Here is a 26,256-nt window from a genome sequence, read left to right as displayed (position 1 = left end):
ACTACTGAAGATGGCGTGAAGTGCGCTTAAAAAAAAATTGGTTTTCTCAGAGAAACGGGCACAGTTAAAACCAAGCAACTACTGTCATGATAAATCACATCTCATCTTGATTGACACCATATCAATCCAGAAAATCAGTATTGTGTCAAAACAATTTAAAAAATTGTAATTTTAGTTAGTCCTATAGTTATTTAATGTAATTTTCGTTTTAAATAATCGTTGGCTGTACGCTCGTGAGGAGAGATTATGGGTTGGTTTCATAATAATAGCAATTTTTCATGCATCAAAAATTCATTTATGGGCCAAAAAATGCGCGCTTATTTCTTTTTTTAACAGGTTTAAATGATAATCGAAAATTTTTTGAAAGATCAAGCAAGCTAATCTGAATAAAAAGCGAAAACTCCCTGGCCTACAAAACCGCACGCTCTTGAACAGAAAATATAACCTTATTAATGATGTAAAACAAATTTGTTTGTCACATTTTACATTTTTATAGTGATATTTGGAAGCATAAATAATTATATATTTTATAAATATCCGATATAACCATTTCAACGGAAAATAAACTATACCTCAAATGAGCGTAGTTGTTTATATTTCGTGAAGTTATATTGATAGACTAATTTATGTAATTATGTATAATGAATAAATTGAAAAACGACTAAACAAATCATAAAGTTATATTTTTTAAGTATGGTTCCATTCTTCGTAGAGGCCTTTAGACAGGTGAAGAAAAAAAGACTAATTGTTGTGTTCATCGAGCATTCAGCACCTTATAGTGTCATCATCAGAATCTATTTTATTACAAATTAAAATAAATACACAGGAACATACAATTAAAAATTAATGTTATAAAATGCTATACATACTTTCTCAAGAATGAAGAAAAACTATTAACACGAAAACGATTGTAAAAGCGTTTTGGGTTTAAGGTTATGGAGACATGGTCAGCATACTACATTTTTGACGGNTATAAATTTCAACGAGCCAATTTTTTAGGCCAGATCTATATTAAAATTTGAGGATAATGAAAAATAATAGTTTTTATATTTAAAAAAATCACTCGTTTTATTTTGCTATTTTCCAAAAGATGAATTTATTGAATAATACTAAATTTTAGAAATGCTGCTTTTCTGGTAAATGGGGTTAAAAACAGAAACCAATCAAATGACTTGTGCATTTTCATTAACTAGTTAAAATTTGATTAACTATTTTCTGAAACTAATAAAGTTTAAAACCTACCCATAAATTCACCTCTTTTTAAAAGAACAACGTAAAATATTTGGTTTTAACAGAGAAGGATTTGTCCCAGTATAATCCGATATCACCAAAGGAAGCAAGTCAAAATAAACGCGTTAAAGAGAAACCCGTCAGCAGAATGACTTGATAAAGAGATCAATCGGGAAAGAGAAAGCGAAAATACAACGTCAAGGATGGCTTCCCGGCCAGAAATCTTTTCCTCCCTTTATCACCCTATCTGTTACTAAATTTCTCAACTCTCTCCCTCTCATCCCAGATATTCATAATGAAGTGTTAATTACAAAGACGAAATTAATTTGCGATATTAATTTATACTGACTTTGGACATAAAGCGAAGGGGATTTTCTCTTGCAAAATAATTTACTTATTTCAACAACGGATTTTTCTTGTTTAAATTATGGCTTTAGGGCGTGGTAAAACTAATTGGGAGCAATGGCCCAAGGGTATTTTACCCAAAAAATTCTTGGCAGTAGAATTTTTAAATCGCCGTCCTGTAGAACAACTTATGTATGAATTAATGATGCCTTTATATTCTACATAAAAATGACAACTAAAAGTGGAATGGTTGTGAAGTTCGTCTTAATAACGAATTCAGCGTGAATTAGCGACTAGAATAACTGATCTGATCTACTTAATCTAGATCTCAATTATCTGATAGTAAGTGCCATAAAAATATCCAAAAACTGGCAGTTCCTGATTTTTTTCAGTTGCAAGCAGGTTTTATGATTTTTTTAAATTAATATCATATTATTAATTTTAATATTGGGGGCTTTTTCTCGTCTCTGATCCTCTCGGATCGACCAAACCGCCGAGCCCATGCGGACCATTAATTAAAGCATTTCTTTTTCTCTTGCAGATTATATCGCTAGATACGGTAGAATGACGGAGAAAGGTGCCAGAAGGAAGTTCTGGCAGATCCTGTCGGCTGTGGAGTACTGTCACAACCGGCGAGTTGTTCACAGAGACCTTAAGGTAACCTGAATACTAATTTTATATTAAGTACAGTTAAAAATTTAAAATAGTAGTTCACGCTTTATCGTTTAAGCTCTTGCTTGTCAGGCTCTTTATAATACAATTTCGCCGAATGGGAGAAATTATTTAGTAGTTAGTCATTTCACTTATCTCGGTGACAAACGTCCACTATTTCTCTAGATGACGACTGTAATTTTACAAAAACACAAATATGCCTGAATTCCGTCATAATTTTCATTACCCCGCAGCCCTTGGTTTAAACCATGTGTTATTTCTTCGTATTTCAACCTCAGAATTCATGGATTTATGTAGTAGAGGAACACATGAAAATGAAACTTTGGAAAAACGTACTTATTTTTCCCATCAATAGGAGCGGATGGGGAAAAACAGAGCCATCACTGAAACTGGTGCCGAAATGCGAAATAACGAGGAAATGCAAACCAAAATGATCGGTAACGAGTAAACTGTTGATTGAACAACGAAGGTTTTGTTGGCTCTGTTTCAGCTTTTTTACAATTCAATTCAGCTTTAAAAGCTAAATCACAAAAAAAAGGTCAGTTTTATTTTTCAGTGCACATATATTTGAAATCATCGCTCGATTGAATAATTTTAAACATTGGCAAAATTGATTTCTCTTAAAAAGATAATTCCTAGCAGACGTGTGCTAAAGAAAGCACCTACACTTCGGATTGGCGTAAACAGTAGTGTATATTGACGTAGCCGAATGACGTCGAAACGGCTACGCTCAATAGAAATAGCTAGAATTCCTCACTTAGCCCAATATAATCTAATTTGGCAATTTAATTAACCTTGGCTTCTTAAACTGATTATATGGAAAATAATTCAAGAGTTAAACACTTCCTATTGTTTCGACTCAAATATGAATCGTACGGGGTAATGAACGCCGTTAATTTTAATTCAGTCGTAATTGGCCCGCTTGTCAAAAGCTCGAGATAAACAAATAACATGCACATAACTTATAAAAAAATAAACAACTCGAAAGACTATTGATTTGGATTTTTTCTTCTAGTACAGACCTTGTCCGATTCATTTTATTACTCTACCCCGTTTATAAGCACTTTAAAAAATATTGTCCAAATATAAACCAGAACAAATTACATTTTAAACTAATAAAACATTTTCACCTATTAATTAGTACCAAGAGATTTATTAATTATTTAACTATACGTAGAGAAAAGCTTTTTAAATGGTCACTAAGCGGACTTTTTATTTTAAAAATTTATCGAATGTTTAGTAACATTTACGTTAATTGTAAAAACTTGGATATTAGTAAAGATTATAAGGAGATTTTTCTTTCTGATGAACTTAGTAAAACAACTTGCTGCCCAACAACTTAAAAGGGGAGGACCGGGTTGATGTGTCACGGATTTGGGCCAAACTTTTTTTTTGGTGATTCTACACTCCAAAATATTGGACATGTATCCACCTCTTCTTGCAAATAAGCCTTAGTTTCGCCAGTTTTTTAAAAATATTTTTATTTCGCCGTTTTACATGTTCAATTCAAATATGTGAACATATCATTTTATAGGATTTCTTTAAGAAGATTGCAATAAAAATATAGAGCTAACTAAAACTAAATATTTTTCAAGTTATCTAGATCATATTTTTTTCGGTGAAACTACTAAAAAAATTTCATTTTAGCATTTCTTGAGACCCCTAAATACAAATTTTTTGTTAATTTAAATTTATTTATTTTTTGACAGTTAAAATTTTTTCGATTTTTTAAAAATCGTTATTGGGATATCTGATTGAAACGGTTAAAAATTAAAAAAGGCTAAAAGAAATTAATTTCAAACATAGCATTGGAAAGTTGAGGAACGTAGCATGTTAACGACATATGTACCATAAAAATATATAAAAGATTTCTATAAGAAAATACACAAAATAGGAAACTTATTGGTCAGTAATTAACCTAATTTTTTTCAGATAGATATAATAGTCCGATTTTAACGTTTGATACGGTTATAAAATGAACTCAACCATTTCTTTAAAACGAATTATCAACCATGAAAATCGATCCACTAGATTTTGAAAAAAAATGAAAAAATAATATTATTAGGTATCTAAACGAAGGAGCTAGAATCACAACAATCACAACGTTTTGACTATTTTCTGACCTATTTCGCTTACAGAATTTGTTAAAATACGCAAAAAACAGGTTTTAGTAGATTTATCTTTTCAAATCATACCATTTTATATTCTGCGTTTCTTTTTATTTTTACTTTGACCAATAATGAATTATTACACGAAAAATCACATTTTATAAATAACGATTTACATTCATTTAATTTAATTTACTGTATACTTATAATTTTTATTAATATTTTCATTTATGCAATATAAATAAATAAATTATTTCAACCAGAATTATATTTGGTTCCTGCTGTTTCAAAATTAATAAATTTTAATTTTGTTGAGAATGTGGTGGAGAGTTTTGCTCAAATGTCATTTTCATGAAAAAGCTGATATAAAAGCAGGACTTTGAGAATCAAAACTCAAACCACAAAAAAAAACATACTCATATTTATAAAATAATGTAAAAATACAAATTTTATATACAACATTGTTGAAAACCTAATTCTCCAACTATTTAAATATCGGTTTACAAACATTAAGTTTAGATTTTTTAAAAAGGTTGTATGCTTTTTTATTAATAAGAAAACTTGATATTATGTTTAGTTTAGTAATTAACAAAAGTTTGGTCTCCACTGACCTCAATAAATGAGACTAAAATTTGAACTGATTAGCTGATCAAAAAGACAAATCTCATACCGAGCCAGAATTTCATATTTGAGGTCATAAAAATAGCTATAAATATTCAAATATAAGGAGAAGAGGCTCGCTAACCATTGACCCTTAAAATATGAAGAAAATGGGTCAAATTGACGTAGAAATTAGAGCCCATCAACGAGATCTAAAAAAATCGGGCTGGACCAAAATGCCACGACTGAGACAATAAAAACCCCTATAAATATCTCAAATAGTCAGATACATGTCACACTGGTCATCATCAATTATCATTCGAATAAAATTGGTATAACTGGGGTAAAGCTCACACTAGGCCAGAGTACGGTCTAAGTTAATCCTATCTAACACTTTAAACTAGAGCAGACTGTCAAGACTAAGACAATAAAAAATATTTATAAATATCTCAATAATGAACATAAACGTCTCACATTATCTAACCATTAAGTACTAAATTTCATTAAACTATCACATGACGAAAATGAGACAAACAGACATAAATATGGACGGAGTAGAAAAGAAAAATCTCACACTGGACTAGAATGTCGTCGGAGACAATAAAATAATATTTGTACGTATTCAAATAGGAAGACAATAGCCTAACTCTCGTTTCACATGCAAAGATTGGGATTACCAGTGTCTATTTCATAATAATTTTCAATCATCATTAAATTATCAACTGTAGAAAATTGGTGAATTGGTGATTTGAACGAAATTTTAAACTGATAACTGGATAGAAACTAGCTGTCTGTCAAGAAGCGGCATAAACATCGCAAAATGTATATTGGAAATCCCATTGCGATGTCGCCATTTTGTAAAGAACATTTAGTTCAATAAAAACAACAAAGTGGCGCAGAAGAAAGTATATCTTAAATTCCTAAAGGTCACTGTGGACAGAGAAAAATCACATATAATTAAAAAAATGGACCTGACATTCTCACGATTGTTTAATTTACTACAGTGACATTCAATTAATTTCAACCTTGTTTGGTTTCAGCAAATCTAGGTTGGTTTTAATTAGTCTCTCTCAGTTTTGCCTCTACATTTGGACGTGCATTTATGATTTCCGTATAATTAGGCATTATTTTTAGTTAATTATTCGTTATTTTAACCATCTTAAATCATTTTTACCAAATGTCTAGAACGTTCACTGGTTTAGAAGGTCCAACCCTGAATAATTCGTTCGGCATCACCCGAAATACAGGCATTGTGTTGTTGCGTTGTCATGGAGGAAAACGATTCCATTTCTATTCATTAATGCAGCCCAGTTTTCCTTGATAGCTGCATTTAGTTTCCGAATTGGGAGAAGCATTTGATGGGGTCGACCCTTATCCGGAAGATTTGCCTACTGAAGGGCCCACTAACTACAAAACATCTTTGGTCATATATTTTCGGAATTTAACCATATTCTTGCTCTTCTAAATAATGAAGTGAAATGCGATCTTGTAACTTTTGTCCATTATCGATTAAATTACACTAAATTCAATAAGTACAGAGAAGGGCTAATATAGTAAACTTTGTCAATTATAGACTACACTTGCGATTATTGGATTTCACTAAAGGTCGATATAACCTTATGATGGCAAACCTAGTTTGGCGCTGTAATCAGAATCAATTTTTTTTCTTTCCTCGTAGTTTGTTAAATTATAGATAAAAATGCAGGGCGACTTTTTCTCTGAATATTTAAACTTTGCTTTTATACTTTTTTTTAAGTTTCAATTTTGTTTTTCCTTTGTTTAAGGAACAAAAGAAATTATTCGATGGGACTCGTGCTCGTGAGAAGGTTTATGTTGTGTTTTATTTGTTCTAAGTGAATAGCGATTTGCAGTTGACCCAGTTAGGTAGAAAGTGCACGGTTTTTTCTCTTTGATCCCCCGTTTAAAAACAATTACAATACAAAGGAAATAGCAATTTAGAAGAAGTAATAGTCTAAACATGTTTAAACTATCCTCAAGTAACAATCTGAAGTGCGTAAAACGAAGTGATAAAATTCATAACTTTGAAGTTTAATCCGCGAGAAGTTATCTGATGATTTTAGCATCTGATCAGTTGAGCTAATGAGAGGGTTATAAATTTTTAACGTAGCACTTTCATCTACATTTAATATTTATCTGTAGAAATAATTAGGTTGAATAGTAATGATCTATCTATAGAAATATAATAAAATTTAAATCGTTTCATAGTAAAAAGTACATAAAACAGTAAGTACAAAGTCAAGCTCTAATGCTTTCTCACCATCCAAGCCTATACTTCCAGGAGTTCCCCAAGGAGTGCATTTGGGACCTATATTTATGTTATATACGTTCACGATTTTCTACAAGACGTAGAGGATCAAAATGTATCCCTCTTAAATCCGTGATTATTACTTTTTAATTATGCAGGGACCAGCTTATACTTGGAAATGCGGGAATCCCCGATGTGACACGTCAGTTCGGTTTCTTCAACAGATCCCATGTTTGCTCCTGTCAATGGTCTTTCACCTCATGAATCATAGAAAGAATTTACATAATAAAACCACTTCAGTAGTAATATCTACAAAAAGAAGAAAAAACTAGGACTCGCTCAACGCTAGTTGTTGAAACTGTGAAAAGTGATATCCTACTGTGATATTAAAAAATAATTTATTGTTGTTATATAATGTGGTATGTTTAGAGGCCGACAAACAGCTCAGTTCATCACCTCTGCGTGCTTTTACTTTCTGGTCATTCACCCATATTGTTCAGCATGCAGCCATTTGAGCGTCTCGATCTATTATTGACTCCCTATTTTTATATGAAAATTAAGTCGATATCCTAAAATGCTAGTCTCTCATTCGTACCTCAGTTGTACCCACCCTGGGAGTCATGGGGGACTATGTGGAACCACGGCGACAACGGGTGGTATAATGTGGTTGAGACTCGAGACCCCGAAACGGCTCACCTCGTGTTCTCTTCCACGGCCCCTTTTCTCAATCCGAACTCCTTCATTCTATCCTGTGACCCCTCCTAACCCTTGGTCACAAGGGGGGTATCCGGGGACAATATAATGGTGCAGCCCAGAGGGCGTGGCAACCTCGCTAAAGCACAAGCTGTCTTATGTCGGCCTGAGGGTCAGCAGGGGCGGCGGGTGCCTTACCAGAGTCACACGAGGGCCAGTGCACCAGATCCTGTCTGCAAAGACGGGGGAGGGTTGTATGGCCATCTGTACCACGGGGTGACTGAAATGTTCTGAAAACCAGTCCGAGTCACATTGGGAAAGGACTCGGGGTGGCTTGTGGTGACGCCCCTGGCGGGAACTTAGACAGAGGCTGTCTTCTATCTGGGACCTTTCGTGAAGCTTGCGTATGGCCAATGTATTACCCCCATTCCTCACGGGAGACGTTGCGTACAACCCGACGCACAATGCGGGCCCGACCATTCGGAGTGGACAAGCGGAGAGCGTGGCTACCGACCCTTAGGGGCCGGGACACCACTACACCAAAGCTGCGGCGGTAACACTATTCCGTCGTATGTGGAGGTGCGTCAGCTCACGATCAAAACGTCCGATAAGGCCGTGAGCCAGGTGCGGACGTTAAAGATTCTCTTGTCTTGTTGACGATGAGTAACCGGGAACGCATGTACCTCAGTTGTCAACCCCAGAGAATTCGCTAATCCTCGGGGCTGGGTTGAACTCACTCCATTCTCGCTAATAACTTGACTTTTACTCCCCAGTCGGCAGACATTCACCCCAGTATATACGACATTTCTCAGGTGGGGTTAAACCTTCCTTTCCCGCTAATAAGCTACACTCATTCCAATAAATTAACATATACAAACATACATAATGTACATTTTAATTAATGTGTGGTGATTAGTGACAGTTAATCGAAATTATTCAGAAATCGTGAGATGCAGTCTGGTGTGATGTAGGTTTCAGAAAAACATTTTCTTTATCGTGCCAACGTTTCGATCTTTATTGAGATCATCTTCTGGGCTCAAAGTAATTGTGCCATTCTTGCGTGTCATGTTGAGAGTTCCGACACGCAAGAATGGCACAATTGCATAGAAGACAAACACTTTGAGCCCTGAAGATGATCTGAATAAAGATCGAAACGTTGGCACGATAAAGAAAATGTTTTTCTGAAACCTACATCACACCAGAACGCATCTCACGATTTCTGAATAATTATTTTAATTAATGATGCTTTTCATCTAAGGTCTTGGTTGAGATGAAAATGGTTGAAAATTCCCTTAGATTGACTTAAATTGACCCGTTGGCTCGAATCCCACTCGTGACACTTGCTTTTTCATCTCAACAAAATCTTAGATTAAAAGTATAATTAGTTAAAAAAAATTAGTACGGTCCATTATGACTACTAAAGACAATATGGAGAACTACGTTTGTAATATGTCATTACTAGTATAGGCCAGCTGTTGAGCCGTACCAAATAATAAAAAAGAACGATTTGTATTTATTAGACCACAAATAACTGCTTGTCTTTTTAGGGTTCAGTCTTTAGTTTTTGACATAAAACCATTTACAAGCAGAATTTTTGTGCAATTTTGTTCCACCATTTGATCATTTTTGTAAAACAACTTGCCGCCCAACAACTTACAAGGGGAAGACCAGGTTGATATGTGTCGGATTTGGGCTAAACTTTTTTTGGTGATTCTACACTCGAAAATATTGGTCACGTGTCCGCCACTTCTTGTAAATAAGCCCTAGTTTCGCCTATTTTGTTAAAATCTTTTTATTTCGCCGTTCTACTTGTTCAAATCAAATATGTGAACATATCATTTTATAGCACTTTTTAAGTATATTGCAATAAAAATATAAATCTGACTAAAACTAAATATTTTCCAAGTAAACTAGGTCATATTTTTCCCCTAAATATAAATCTACACTTTAATTAATGATACTTTTCTAAGGTCTTGTTTGAGATGAAAAAATGACTTATCCGACGTGGGCTCGAATATCGCTCGTGACACTTGCTTTTTCATCTCTACCAAATCTTAGATTAAAAGTATAATTAATTAAAATAATTAGTACGGTCAATTATGACTATTAAAGACATATATGGATTACATTTAAAAATACCTGAAGCCCGGAGGCAGCGGAACAACGATCTGTGCCCCAAGAATACGCTCAGGTCAGATGATACGCCAAAATGTCGCCTATATACGTCAAGTTGCCTTTTCAATGGTGCTCGATTGTTATTTTATCCGTGCATAATTTTTTTATTGTTTTCCCAATATCTCGTGGTTGTTCATTTTGTAATATTATTCATTACTACTTGTACAGATAGCACTAAATAAAATAAATTATTAAAAAAATAATAAAATAGCGAAATTAAAAAAATCACTTTGTTATTTTTCCTGAGCATTAATATTTATCATGAATACTAAATAGTGGGAAACTTCTATGTTGTGGGATTTTTGCAGTAATTTTATACCATGTTTTAAATGCCAACTTCTTTGGTTTAAGGAAAATAACGATTTGTAAATGAACTATTTCGGATGGGATTAGTGGGACTGGAATGAAATTTTCCACATAATACGAGTCCCCGTCGGGATCTCCGTTTAGTAACTACACGTTTGATTTCCCGCTGGGTTTCACCACCCTCCCCCCCCGGCCGCTGTGTCATCCTTTTCCCCGCCCGCAAGGCAAATAAATGGATAAAGGTTGCTTCCTTCCTTTCGAAAACCATTGAAATCATTGTATTACGGAAGTTAACCGAGATTTCAAATTGGAATTAATCGAATAACGAAACAAAGCGGGGGCCGAGATCGATTGGGTTTACGACGTGTCGAAAATGAAAATTCGGCTCTACATTTTCGAAGGATTCAACGTGTTTCTGTTAGATTTACTTCCTGATCGATAAAATTAGATTGAATTCCGCCCACGTAATGCCGAAACGTTTGACAATGTAGAAATATCATCGAGGTCAGACGGAGCAGTGATAATCGGAGATATAACACTTGGAAGTAAACAAACCCTATTAAACAAAAACAGTGTTAAGGATTTAACAAATTAGAATTAATCTTATTAATTAAAAATTAAACTCATGAATATATAGTACAACCAATTTAATTCATTTTTACTATAAAAATTGATTAAAAAAACAAGATTTTGAGATAAGAACTCTACTGAAAATATTAACATTTATAAATTGAACTAAAACAAGAATTTTATCCTAAGTATTAAACATTGTTAAAAACCTGATGCTCTAACCGTTTAAATAATATACATTCAAAAAAGTTATTTTTAAATTTTTAAAAAATCTTGATTTTCTTACTTAAATTCATGACAAGGTCACAAAAGTGGCCGTCACTGTACAGCATGTTATTCCTGACACAATAAAAAAATCTGAGAAATATCTCAAATACGAAGACCCAAAGTCTCACTGACCACTGACCATTAAAATCTGGAAAAAAATCCGTACAACTGAGGCTAAAATGAGAACAGATTTTCTAGATCAAAAAGACAAATATCACACTACCAGAAATTCATGTACGAGACAATTAAACAAATCTATAAATATTTAAAAAAAGAAGACAAGTCATACTTTCGACATTGACCATTAAAATCCAAAGAAAAAAATGGTACAATTTTATTATCTTACTTAAATTCATGATAAGACATTATTTTTAGTTATAATTCACGAAAGTGGCCTTCACTGTACAGCATGTTATTCCAGAAATAACTCAAATAGGAAGACCCAAAGTCTCACTGACCACTGACCATTAAAATCTGGGAAAAAATCCGTACAACTGAGGCTAAAATGAGAACAGATTTTCTAGATCAAAAAAATAAATATCACACTAGACCAGAAATTCATGTGCGAGACAATTAAACAAATCTATAAATATTTCAAAAAAGAAGACAAAAGTCGTACTTGACATTGACCATTAAAATCCTAAGAAAAAAATGGTACAACTGAGACTACAATTATAACTAATTTGCTAATACCAAACTAGTCCAGAAATTCATGTACAATTTTAAAAAAATCAATAAATATTTCAAATGTGAAGGCAAAATCACATTTTTTTTAGTTGTTTAGTTGTAGGGTTACTACATTGGTCATTACTCTTCCTTAGCTTTACCACTTACTTCCTTTTCTAATCTTTCACGCGTTTAATCCTACTAAAATACTTCGGTTGCAATTAATACAGAAAATAACGGTAAACCAATTCAATTTCAATTGACAATATTAGTACAAATAGGGAGGTGCAGCTATGGTAAATGGGTAAAAAATGGACGAGTGAGTATGTTGTTCAATATTTGTAAAAAGATTATTCGAAAATCTTGAGATGCGATCTGGTGTGATGTAGGTTTCAGAAAACATTTTCTTTATCGTGCCAGCGTTTCGATCTTTATTGAGATCATCTTCAGGGCCTGGGATTTACAAACATTGTTTAAATTTAACGTTTAATTTAATAAAGAAATTTTTTTTCTGAAACCTACATCTCACCAGACGGCATCTCACGATTTCGGAATAATCTTTTTACAAATATTGAACAACATACTCTCTCGACCATTTTTTACCCATTTACCATAGCTACTAACGGTCACTAATCCCCACACATTTGTAAAAAGATACACAGTTAGTTGTTTTCAACGAACCGAATTTCAAGCGTATTGCTCATCATCAGGTTGATATCCGGATTGTTGAAAATAACTTTGAGTAGGAACTATCTTTTTATAACGATAGGAAGGAGTATTTGTTCGTCAAATACGGCAATTTCATCTATTGTAATTTATAAAGACCCCCACGACAAATTGCTGAAGTGAAAAAACAATTCAATTACTGCTACATAGTTAAGCTAAGTCCCATTCTACAAATGTAAGTCATGTTCGAAATATTCGTAATGGAACATAATAAACTTTTGTCAATATGGATGTCTCAACGAAATAATGTCCGTGTCGACAAATTTTATGTCATAACTAAAATATATAATAAAATAATAATAAAAATAATATGTATAAATAATTTTATGGCATAACATAAAATGTTTATATTTTAACGGGATATCAGGCAAACTACATACGGATATCATGAAAAAAATTAAGGGCGTTTTCCGTCTTTTAATCTACCTGTGATGAAACATTTTTTAAAAATTGTTTACATCGCAAGAATATTTCGATGGGTATTTCATTTAAATTCATTTAAACCGCCTAGTCAGGTTTTCACTGGATTTTTGCTTCGGCAAACACGGAAAAAACAAGTTAAAACTTTTCATAAAATAATGTAAATTATTATTGTAAATAAATAAAGGTTGTAAATCATTGTAGCTTATCAAATTGTTTACTCGGTCTGTGCTATTTAATAACAATAATTTCATCACTTTCCGAAATCGCTTGACCATTTCTTAATATAAAAGCTTCCCCTCAATTATTTTCATAGAACAATTTCACACGGAACATGCAATTTTTTTCTGATCATACCAGTCCGTCTTGTAAAAGAATTTCCTTTAAAATTATAAATTCTATTTGATTGATTTTAATGGATAAAAGGAAATAGAACTGTAGCTATGGTGACAAACCAATTGTATGTAAAAATTCGCAAGATTTGTTTAACCAAAAATAATTCCTTGTTTATTTTATGGTTCGGTCTTTTGTTTTTTTCACCATATTAATTTTATCTCATCTAGTAGCAAACTTATTGGAAAAGGAGAATTTTTTGTAAAATGTTTTTAACTTGATCTGCCTTTTATAAAACCTTTTGATTCACTAGCCAAGGGTAATGGTTATCAAAAAGAACGGTTTATAAACTAGATAGGGATAGGGATAAAAGAGGCGGCCACAAGACCCATTGCACCTCGACCTGAATAGATCTATTGTGCTCCTCTATTTATAACTCTCAGGTTGTAAATCAGCCTCCATAGCTTCTTAGTGTAGGATCTCGCTTGCGGTTTTTCTTGCCCTAGCTACAAGAACCTGGACCGAAATAGACCTTCACAGAAACCTAGAATGTGTTCTGCGGTCTCCTCCTTTTTCTGGTATTTGCACAATATTTCTTCTGTCTGTACTCCTATCCGGTGAATGTGCTTTCTTAAAAGTGGCAGTGCTCTGTCAGGTCTCCTACCACAATCCTGATTCGCTTGCGGTTGCTTTTCTAGTAATTTTTTTGTAAGTTTTGCGGATGGTCCTTCTATGAACCTCTTCGCGTGCCTCATACCTGTGGAATTGTTCAACCATGTTCTGGACTCATTAAGGATACATTTTAAGATGGAGTCTCTTTTGATGTTAAGCCACGGTAGGGTTCAGAATCCAAAGATTCCATGCTGGCCCCCTTTTTGGACATGTCAACCTTTTCGTTGCCTCTATGCCCCCAGTGCCCAGGGACCCATGCCAGGTGAGGTCATTAGTGTCGCAAACTTCCGTCAGGGCCTCCATGCACTCGCCTTCGCCTCGCATGAGCCCTTAGCCCCGACTGTCAGAGAAAATGGCTATCTTCCGGGATTGTTTTCCTAGTTTTTTATTTTCCTGGCGCATTGTTCAACTGTAACATATTTACAAGGTTTACCGTCAGTTCGGTCTTTGGTTTCAACCCGAAGTATCCAGGCCCTGTACCCTTCTCGGTTTTGGAGCCGTCTGGTTTTCATTTAGTTTAGTTATAAACTGTTACAAACTATTTATATATTTTTTAAATTAACACTGACATTTTAAATTGACTAAAAGGACCTAAGCTAATTTTTATTTTTTAATAGGCAAATAGTCGTTCATAATTTTTTTTTTATTAATTGCATGTTTACTTTTAGAAGCTTAAACTAAGTTATATTATGTACACGTAAATATTGCCATTTGAAACATGTAGTAACGAAACTTTTCCTTGAGATGTTTTTATCGGCCCTAATCATACTTGTCCGCCTTGTCTCGCAGTGTGTCACTGATAAGTGCACATTACCACCTACAGTAATAGGGTCTGCGTGTTATCTTTATTGCAGGTTCATTAGGACGAGCAGGATTTCAGTGATTTAAATGCCAAGGATTTTTTTGTACATGGTTTTTTTTTTTTTTTTTTTTTTTTTTTTTTTTTTGCCGTCGAGTGTAATGCCTTTATGTATGCCATGGAGTTATAACTGTCGACATGTCACGTTGGATTCTGTTTTATGTTGTTCCGAAAGTCCTTTATGCCATTTAACCGGCCCTTTTATTTATATTTCCTGCCGTGTTTGCTCGATGTGCGCCACAGACCTTTTTTTCCTGCAATAGAACACACTTGAGTGCCGAATGGGTCAGGCTCGAAGCAGAAATGCAACAGAATCACTGGATTATCCTTGACGAGAAAAACCGCGGAATAATTTACATTTTAAACGTTTCTGTTTAATTAGCCCTTAAAGCATTGTCTAGTTTATTTTTAAAGCAGCAAATCAAAGAACAATAAGAACAACAAATCTCGTTTTATTTCGGTTTAAATTCACTCTATTAACAAAAAGCCTACTGTTTCAAATTATATTCGAGATAAGATAACGAGAAGTAGTAAAATCGTAAAAGTAATGTCTTTGCTTGGCTTTTTAAACGGTTGCCTAGTAACAGCCGTGTTTTCTGTTAGGTCACTTTTAATCTAACTGATAAAACGTTGTTTTATTTCTGACCTTTGTTGGAATTGAAATGATTCTACGTCGTAAGGAAGGGAGGTACACAAATAAACAATGCACACGGGTTTATTGAGACTAAAAAAACTTCGACTCCATTTATTTTTTATATCCGGTGTGTATATTATTGACTGGGGTTTTATTGTGTGTAATCAATGACGTAAAAACTGTATTATTCCATGAGAGTAGGAGAAATAAGTAACTAAATCTCAGATTTTAAATATTCGCGCTTCACTTTTAAAACAGTGCGGTTTAGATATAAGAATTACGTGAATAGATTAGCAAAACCATTTCTGAAACGTCGATTAAATTAATTTAAGTTTTTTCATGCTTGACATTTAAACCATAATCGAACATTTAGCCTCCAAAATATTGAGAATTTTTTTCTTTTTTTAAATAAACCTAAATGAAAATATTGGTTTTTGATCAAAGTTACCTTCATAAATATAAATTCCATATCGTGTTTTCCAATACCAATCGTTTTATATTAATTTTAATTATTCTTAAAAAGCAGCCCAATAAAAGCTTGAATTTTTCAACTAGATCTTGTTTATTACAGATCGCCCGTTAGAATTTATTTCTAAAAGGACAAAAATATTATACAGGTTATTAACTTACAGTGTACCCCAGTTTTCTAAAACTAATCTATCGAGAAAAAAATTTTTTAAACAGGTTCTTTAAGCATGAGCTCTACTATCAAATATTGAAATACCACTCTTTTTTATATTAATTTTAATTAATCTTAAAAAGCAGCCCAATAAAAGCTTGAATTTTTCAACGAGATCTTTGTTTATTACAGATCGTCCGTTAGGATTTATTTCTAAACGTAAAATGATTAAAAATGATATACAGGTTATTGACTTACTAGTGTACTTTACCCCGGTTTTCTAAAACTAATCTACCGAGAAAAAAAAATTATTTAACAGGTTTGTAAGCATGAGCTCTGCTATCAAATATTGAAATACCAATCTTTTTTTATATTAATTTTAATTAGTCTTAAAAAGCAGCCATATAAAAGCTTGAGTTTTTCAACGAGATATTTGTTTATTACAGATCGTCCTTTAGAATTTATTTCTAAAAGTAAAAAGAACAAAAATATTATACAGGTTATTAACTTACTAGTGTACCCTCCCGGTTTTCTAAAACTATCTACCGAGAACAATTTTTTTTTTTTTTTTTTTTTTTTTTTAAATCTTGGGTTCGGGACAGCAGAGGTCATATAAACCCTCAGGGAACCGGTGTTTTTGAAAGAAAAAAGCCCATTTTTTTTTTAAGTAAAAAGGACAAAAATATTATACAGGTTCAAAGGAAAATTCAAAAGGTGCGGTTGAGATGGGAAGTTGGTGTCCGAGTGGATCGAGGTCACGATAGCTCAAGTGGTAGAGCAGCGGCGTATCAAGCCGAAGATCGTGTGTTCGAATCCCGCTCGTGCCATTGACTTTTTTATCTCAACTAAAAACCTTAATTAATTGTATTATACAGATTATTAAGTTACTAGTGTACCCTCACCCCAGTTTTTTAAAACTAATCTACCGAGAAAAAAAAATTAAACAGGTTTTTTAAGCATGAGCTTTACTATCAAATAATGAAATACCACTCTTTTTTATATTAATGGCCTCGTTGTTATACATTAGCCAACGAACCGAGTTTCAGGGCCGTGCATCCACCAGTAGCCACCAACCCGGCCGCAGCGAACGAACAGGAATGACCGGGCTCTCCTCTCATTTTCTCAATCTTGAAGGTCTAATTTTAAATCCATTACGAGGGTCCGTTTTGGAGATGTGGACCTTACATCGAGATATGTGGAAAAGTCCACATCTCCCAAACACCCGGAGCCAAACTTGCTCAGGGAGCCCTACCAACCCCAACCGCCCACCGCAGACAAACCAGCCGCGCCCAGCCCCCAACAGACACAGCTCTCCCTAGTTAAGGCAAGGGACTCATTTCAAATTTTCAACTTTTCATGTTACCTATAAACAAAATCTAGGAGATGTCCATATATTACAGCGTTGTTCAAGGCTAAAAGTGACTTATAGTTTATGGGTTTGGGCACTTCCTTCATACCGTATAACCTATCCAAAAAATAGTTCCTCTCAATTAAGTACCCTGGACAGATCATGATCTTATGTTCTAAGTCTTCAGGGATTTTGCAGAATTTACATTGATCGTTCTGTTTCTGGTTTATTTTATGAAGGTAAATTCCACAAATTCCATGATTAGACCTAAGCCTATTTATAATTGTGATATCCCTCTTGGAAAATGGAACATTTTGAAACCAAGGCTTTTTAGACAACTGAGGGTTTATAGAAGTGTAGAATTTTCCGGTTTGTATACGTTCACTATACTTATGCCACTTTATCCAATTTTGGGTCTTAATTGCACTTTTTGCATCTTGCAAGGGAAGGGGGATAGGAGATACTATCTATTTTAGTGTTACCCCGAGTGACCTCGCACCCACAGGAATCGTATATTCACTCCTTTTAACGATTTAACGTCGAGGACCTTTTTAATTACCCATATTACAAGATAGTTGTTATCTGAATTAAGGTTAAAATTCTTCAGACTCTCCAAGGAACTTTTTGAGTCTGACAAAATTAATAATGATTCACTTTTTACATCTTCTTTGTATACATACTCTACTGCCTTAAAGATGCAAAAACGTTCAGCAGAATATATACTGAACTCTGGAGGAAGTTTATATTTTTCGAGTTTGTTTTTCTGTGGATCGTACCAGGCGCATCCTACTCCAACCTCCGTTTTTGATCCGTCCGTGAATATAAGGTATGGAGATGAGTATAAAGACAAAACGTCACAAAGAAACATTGAATTCACAGACGCCGAAGAGGCCTGGGAGTAATCCCTCAGCGATGTAACACTCAATTCGGCACAAATAGTTTCAAATTCCAATTCATATGTAGGCAAAATGTCATGTTTATATAAAATAAAATTGAACTTCACTCTCTCCAAATACGCTTTTAAAAGGGGAGGGAGTTTTTTCTTTTCCCAGTATTTTTTTGTGAGGATCCTACTGTTTAGCGATGCTACTTTATTGTATACCAGGCTGTTACTAGACATTAATTTTAAGATCATATTTGCCGACAGCTTATCAATTGTCAGAGGGGGTTCACAACTTTCACAATCCAGCACCTTTATCGAGGTGTCTGATAAAAATCCCAAACATCTTCTGATACATTTATTTCCTCAAGTGCACTTCACTAGCACCTCCATAAAAAATGCATCCAAAATCGTGCTTCGGATACATGCCCTATAAAACAACAATGACACATTGGGGTCAGCCCCCCCCCCCATTTCGTAGTCGTGAAGCATCGCAAAATGTTCAAATATTTTTCACTTTTTTCCATTATCTGGTTTATGTGGTCTTTCCACAATAATTTACGGTCGACATTGAGGCCGAGAAATTTAACTGACTTACAAACTTTAAAACAATATCCACCCAAAACCACTGAGTCTCCTAGAGGAACACTCCTCATCCTAGAGAAAGGACAAAGAAATGACTTTGGAGCCGATATTGATAAATTGTTGGTATTAATCCAGTGAGCAAATGTGGTCATTCCCTCGTCTAATGCCAGAATTCCCACCTCTGCAGATCTGTGAACCGTATAGAGGCAAATATCGTCAGCACTTTAATTGAGGGTGGGATGCAAGTAGCCCAATCGTGCACATAGACCAGAAATAATAAGGGGCTTAGAATTCCTCCTTGGGGGAGTCCCTGATATGTGGTAAAAGGACCAAATGAAGAATCATTTATTTTTATTAGAATTTTTTTTGGCCCAAAAATTCTTAATATATTATTAATTACCACCGCAGGAATACCAATGCTGGACATTTTTTCTCCTAGGATACCCAAATCAACAGTATCATAGGCTGCCATGATGTCTTCGAAAAGGGCCAAGAGTGTTTTCGATTCTGTAAACGCTTCATAAATATCACAGATTAAATTAGCCTGTGCGTTTTGCACTGACAGGCCTTTACGGAACCCGTATTGAAACTTAGGGAGTACTTTGTTCCGTTCTAACCACGACTGTAAACGATTTTTAATCATTATTTCATATTTCTTTAAAACACATGAAGTAAGCGCTATGGGGCTGTAAGACGAGGAAGCATTTGGGTCCTTGTTAGGTTTCAAAATTAGTGTTATGAATGTGGTTTTCCATTATTCGGGGATAGGAATTTCGCTCTTCCAAATTTTGTTTAGTACATTCAAGAGATAATTTTTTCATACTGAGGACAGGTTGCTTAACATGGGATAATGAACATAATCAGCTCCGTTGCGGCCACCGACGCCCCCTCCATCATAAGCTCTACTATCAAATATTGAAATAATTACTCGTTTTTAAAATTATTGATGCGTTCAAAAGTGAAGCGTAATAAGTATCCCTCGACTTAAAACCAGCGATAGCCTTTACCAACGAGTTGGTAAAAAAAATTATTGTATAAAATTGGATTGAATAGAAAACTCAGTCACCCTGTATAACTAGGGGTGTAATAAGTGGACAGCCTGTATTTATTTTTCATCGTTTTGAAAATCGTTGAATAATTAAGCAAAGCCAAGGTTTTATGTCTTAATTTACCCGAAATTACGCCGAGTTTGATTTAATTAAACGATTTAGTTACAAATCGTAATTTTCTCCAATACGCCGGCTGTTTCAAATCGGTTGTCATTTGTAATCCAGGCTGGCTGTTATGAAATCCTTGAAAATCCTCTAGGGGGGAAAACGACGATGATTAACGTTCGGGTAGCGTTCGCTTGAAATTGCGATGATGGTGTTTTCGTATCGCTTAACAGTATAAGCCGAAAATTGGAGCATACGTGAATTGATCCGGAGGACGTAGCTAATGAAACCCCCACGTCACGGCACTGCCCATGTGTTCCAAATTGGGCTAATCGAACTCAATCAAGATAACGATTTGTCATGACACCGCAGTACGTCAAATTGTAATAGTCGATGATTCAAGAGGAAAAACAGTAAGGCCGGCTCTTTCCGACGTAAATTACGTTTCTGTTTGCATGTTGTAAAATTTTATTTTAAACAATGTCTAACAAAAGGACGACTAGGTTGGTGTGTTACGGATTTGGATCAAACTTTTTTTGATGACACTCCACTCTACACTCCAAAATATCGGGCACGTATCAGCCACTTATTGTGTACAGACCCTTGTTTCCAAAAACTAATTGAAAATTGAAATTTTCCGTTTTTTTAATATTTTTATTTCGGCGATCTATTTGCTCCAATGTGAACATATCATTTTACAGCATTTTTTTATGTTGATTGAAATAAAAATATAGTAAAAGCTGTCAAAGGTTACCCAACTTTAGGCCATTTTCTGACCCAGTTTGCTTATTGAGTGTTTGTTAAAATATGCACAAAAAAAAAAACAGCACAACTGCAGATCAGCAAAACTTTCCACCACATTCTCAACAAAATTCAAATTAATTAATTTTGAAACTGAAACGACCAAATGTAATTATGGTTTGAATAAATTTATTTATTTATATTCTTCATTCATTTTTAATATAAGATATATTAAAACATAAGTAAAAATTGTAAGTATAAAGTAAATTTAATTAAATGAGAATAAATCGTTATTTAAAGATTAAAAAATATTATTTTTTGTGTATTAATTTCATTGTTGGTTAACGAAAAAACAAAAATGTTCTAAGGATACGCCCAATATTCTAATTTGGTATGATTTAAAAGGGTAAATCAACAAAATACTGTTTTTTTTTTCATATTTTAGCCTACATTCTATAAACAAGGTAGGTCAGAAAATGTCAAAACTTAGATTTGACCTCATTGTCGTGATTCTACCATTATAAAACCCTTAGACTTTCGCGGAAATCTGTGTAAATTAATTTTTTACTGTAAATTTCGACGACCTGACATTCCTAGAGCATGCTCTATATAATTCACTATTTTTCATGGTCCGCTTGACTAATTAATATCATTAATTAAGGATTTTAGTTGATAAAAAAGTCAGTGTCACGAGCGGGATTCGAACCGACCTTCGGCTTGATACGCCGCTATCTCAAGTCACGACAGCTCACGTGGTAGAGTAGCGGCGTATCAAGCCGAAGGTCGTGTGTTCGAATCCCGCTCGTGGCATTAGCTTCTTCATTTCAACTAACAACCTTAATTAATTGAGCTCTATATAATTTTTCGCAAAAGCTAGTCGATCCATTTTCATGGTTGATTGTTTTAAAGAAAGTGTCAAGTGTATTTTATTCCAGTATCAAACATTAAAATCGGACTATTATGTCTAGTAAAAAAAAAAGGTTTAATTTCTGACAAATAATTTCATTTTCTGTATTTTCTTATAAAAATATTTTCTATATTTTAAACTTCATATTTACTTCTTCTTTCTATCTAGGAAAGTTTAGTGTATGCCGGTTGTTTCGTGGTATCTAAATATTTAACAATTTTGAATTATAAATAAGTTTATCTCTTGTATAATTACAAAAATATGATTAAGTAGGTAAAAATATCAGCTTTTTGTCACTTTCAGATCATAATTTTCAAAGATCATGATAAATTGTAGCCGGTATGCCCATGATGTGGTTTTAGGGCTTAACATTTTACCTCGAAAAATAAAGAAGAAAAATCTATTGGGAAAATTGTCGTGAATGATTCCTCTCCCTCGTTGTCGTGAGAAAGTTATAACGATCCACACGAAACTTTTCACGGACTGTTCATTTTTATGAACGACTCGTATTTTGTACGTAGCAATTTTTTTCCACAGAACTCATCAATTTTATTTTTTATTGTTTCGCACTTTCGTCATTCCATAAAATATTCTGTTATCTGTACGCCTTGGCCTCTTTGATTCGTGTAAATATTTATTGGAAGGTGTTTTTACTGTGATATATTAAACAAATATATCTTATATAACCATTAACACTATGGTTACACCCTTCTTTCGTAATATGGGCTGCATTTAACCATTAACACTATGGTTGCACCCATCTTTCGTAATATGGGCTGCATTATAATCTCTTCTTGCGAGGCAACCTCTCTAAAGCACAAGCTGCACACGTGTCGGCCTCGGGTCGGCATGGGGCGGCGGGTGTTTTATCTGAGGCACACGTCGGTTAGGGTACCAGATCCTGTTTGCATAGACGTGGGAGGGTGCATAACCATCTGTACTACGGGGTAACAGAAATATTCCAAGGTTCAGCCTCTGTTACACTGGGAATGGACTCGTAGTGGTTCGTGGTGACGCCCCTGGCGAGAACTTAGAGAAGAGGCTGTTTTCTATCTGTGACCTTCGCACGAAACTTGCGTATGACCATCAGACCGAAGCGTATAAGCGTTGAGGACGCTATGATTACGCTGACAGAGGCCCTCGAATGCGTGAGTAGTGGCGGATGGAAATGGGTAGTGAATCGGTTGCTCCTATTCGAGTATGCTTTGCACGCAGGTGTAGGATGAGCTCGATTGGCGCCTTTTACCGTAGGCAGTCTCCTCTAGGGAGTGGGTAGCAATTCCACTTTAAACAAAACCGCGGCCGGAGCGGATCCGGTAGTTTCTATGCTGGGGAAGCCCCAATACTCTGGGAGATGAGGTGCCTTCTCTTTCTAGGGAGTGCGCGGGAGACCGGGCTGATGTATTTCGGCTTAGGTAGCCCTTTGCGGGGGTGCGAGGTTGTCTTGGTCCCTCGGGGCTGAGCTGCCTCTACACCAAGTCTGCGGCAGTAACACACTTCTGTCGTATGCGGAGGTACGTCAGCTCTCATCTTGAGAATCAAAACGTCCCATAAGGCCGGAAGGCTAGGTTTAAGGATCCTCATTGTCCTTTTAAGGACGACCGAGTATACGGGAAAGCAATGTCAAAAACGAGGTCTACCACGTACTATTTTAAACGATAATTAGCAGCTTAAGTGCTAACATTGTATTACGTATAAATTTAAATTGTCCGGGAATAATAGTTTTAGTTAACCCGTCAGTGCTTTATATTTTGCATGTAGAACTCTGGACCTAATCAACAGGTTTCAGAAAGCGTATTGAATAATTTACAGATCGAAAAATTTCGATTATTTGCATGCTACCGTATTGCCTCTCTCGGGGTCGTAGAAGGGCGTCATAACTTTAATTAAAATGGGCGTAAATATTTAAGAACCAGTTCAAGGGCGGTGGTCAAAAAATCGATGGAGACTGACGCAAATGGAAAAATTGGGAAATATTTAATATTGCAGACCCAGCTCGGTGAAAAGGGAGAAATGATGAAAATGTAAAAATATTTTTTTTCCTGACCAGATATGTCAAAGTAGCGAAAAGAAACATTTTGACTTTATCCCAAATCCAATAAACTAGGATGAACAATAAACGGTTAAAAACTCACAGAATGTCTGTAATTATTGTTAATTATCAACAAGTTGATTGGGATCTTTCAGTGAAACCAGCTTATTCACAGGCAGGTCACCTAAACATTTTCGTTTAATTTAAATTCCCTTAATCGTTTCTTTAGCGTTCTTCGTTTTTATCTTATATCCATCATTCAATTTAACACCAATTCATCTAGTCCAATTTGCCCAGATTTTAAACTTTCTTGATTAATTTCCTTGAAATGTTTATACACCGTCGTGCGCGGTTTTGTTCAATATTTCATTGCTCCTTCGTCTAAGGAATGTTCATTACTAGTTGATTAGTTCTAAATCAATCTTGGTATAGCTGTTTGCAGCTGAACATTCCATGATTCCGTTAATGGAATTGTCACTGGGGACAAAAAGGTGTTTTCAGAAGAAACTTCGACCGATAATAGTCTTTTATCCCATTTTAATTTATCAACCTTGCATTAAAATGAACGTTGGAGTTTATCAAAAACTGCCTGGTTTGTACTGTACAAAATGTCACGTATTTGACTGTTTTATACGTAGTAATTAAAATTGCAATTTAAGCTATTTTTGCACACATATGTTTCTATGTGGACTGGGTATTCAACTTATTGGCGTCCCTTGTTTTCTTCAAAACTGCCCAAGTAAAACACAATTAAACAGGATTTTGAGGATAAAATTTGCTCTCAAACCTTGCAATTATTACAGTTGTTCATTTTTTTAAGTTAAAAATTAGATATTTTTATTTTTCAAATAATGAACTACATTTTCATTTGTACATTCGTCAAGCCTATTCAATTTATTAAAAAATGGCGAAAAGGATTGGAAAATGGGTTTTGAAAAGCCTTGGATATTAAAAAATTGCACGGACATGCAGGATATCAACGGATTAGTGTTCCTGGTTTTCTTCAACAATTAAGTAAAAAAGTGTAACCAAGTAAAAAATCAATTAAACAGTTTTTTGAAGATAACATCTGCTCTCAAATATTCCAATTATTACAGTTGTTCATTTTGTAAGTTAAAAATTTGTATTTTTTTATTTATCAAATCATTAAGGACATTTTCATTTGCACATTCGTCAACCCCATTCCATTTATTTAAAAAAATGGCGAAAAGTATTGGAAAATCGGTTCTGAAAAACCATGGCTATTAAAAAATTGCACGGACATACAGGGTATCAACGTATTAGTGTCCCTGGGTTTCTTCAAAACTACTGATTTTTTTATTTCTCAAACCATAAACTACATTTTCATTTGCACATTCGTTAAGCCCATTCAATTTATGAAAAAATGGCGAAAAATATTTGAAATTCGGTTCAGAAAAGCCTTGGATATTGCAAAAGTTACACGAGTGATACAGCAAAAAATCCGTCATTTTTAAGTCAAAAATATACTACATTACATAAGGAATTCTTTGTCTTTATACTGAATGTATATATATTTTTAAAATTGTTGACAGTATTCAATGTTAATTGTTTTTATACATTTTGTCAATCATTTATTCGACTGATGTTTGATAAGTCTGTTTTAGACTGTTAGCCTTTTTTCGTTAAACATCACAATTTTCTCACTACTTTGCGGCAGTTATGTAAGAGAACAACGCCGTCCGCACAATATCTAATTACAGCATAAGAAGCGACAAATTTTCCTAAAGGCGCTACCTCATGAAATTAGACGGATCGCATCATCTCTGGATCATTCATTAAATCCGTTTGTAAGTGGCAATTAGTTACAGTGGGCTGTGCTTGGCACAGATTGGGCACACCACTACACCGCAAGGGTTGAAAAGCGGAAAACTAAAGGTGGGAGAGAGAGAGAGTGAGAGAAAAAGCTTTTTTTACGACACCCCTCTTACCGATTCCTCACTTCCTTTCTCCCTTGGTTTGCACCCTTTTAAACCCCAAGGGTCGTTTAAGGTTTTGGTTTAAAAACCCCGGGATTAAAACCTTTTAAGAATTTTTGTTATGCGGATTAGTTTGGGAGACCATTTCTTAATGATTTTACTCGGCTTATTCCTCTGTATTTTCTTGATCATCTTACTTGGCCGTAAAAATATGTATATTCCGCAAAATTTTAGCAAAACGAATGGGTGTCTTATGATCATACTCTGACTTCAAAATCTGTATATCAGGTCTCTTAGGTTCGTGTTCAGCAGTTAAACTTTGATCTATGGATAATTTTGTAAATTAATTTGTGTCATCCAAACCGTTTACGGCTTTGGATTTTCCGGGGCCATCTGACAAATTTGGTGGATGAAGTAATACAATCCAGCTCAAGAGGGACATTTTCTGCTTGTAACAAGGAAATATAATGCTTGGGATCTCAGAGAGGAGAACGGCTCTGTTTCAGCTTAA

The 26,256-nt window shown here is 34.5% G+C and overlaps 1 protein-coding gene across 2 annotated transcripts in view; it reads left to right on the top strand.

Moving 5' to 3' along the window:
- LOC106668994 (serine/threonine-protein kinase SIK2) overlaps nt 1-26,256 on the top strand; it is a 157,976-nt gene that overhangs the window by 116,114 nt on the left and 15,606 nt on the right. For both annotated transcript variants that reach the window (XM_014398225.2, XM_014398226.2), the window contains one exon: nt 2,117-2,232. In XM_014398225.2, coding sequence (XP_014253711.1) covers nt 2,117-2,232 — 116 coding nt within the window. The remainder of the gene's footprint in view (nt 1-2,116; nt 2,233-26,256) is intronic.

Source organism: Cimex lectularius, unplaced genomic scaffold (assembly GCF_000648675.2).
Source record: "Cimex lectularius strain Harlan isolate CLEC.00 unplaced genomic scaffold, Clec_2.1 scaffold249, whole genome shotgun sequence".
Taxonomy (NCBI): Eukaryota; Metazoa; Arthropoda; class Insecta; order Hemiptera; family Cimicidae; genus Cimex; species Cimex lectularius.
Note: the sequence above shows the minus strand (reverse complement) of the source record. Positions and strands in the feature narration are given on the sequence as shown.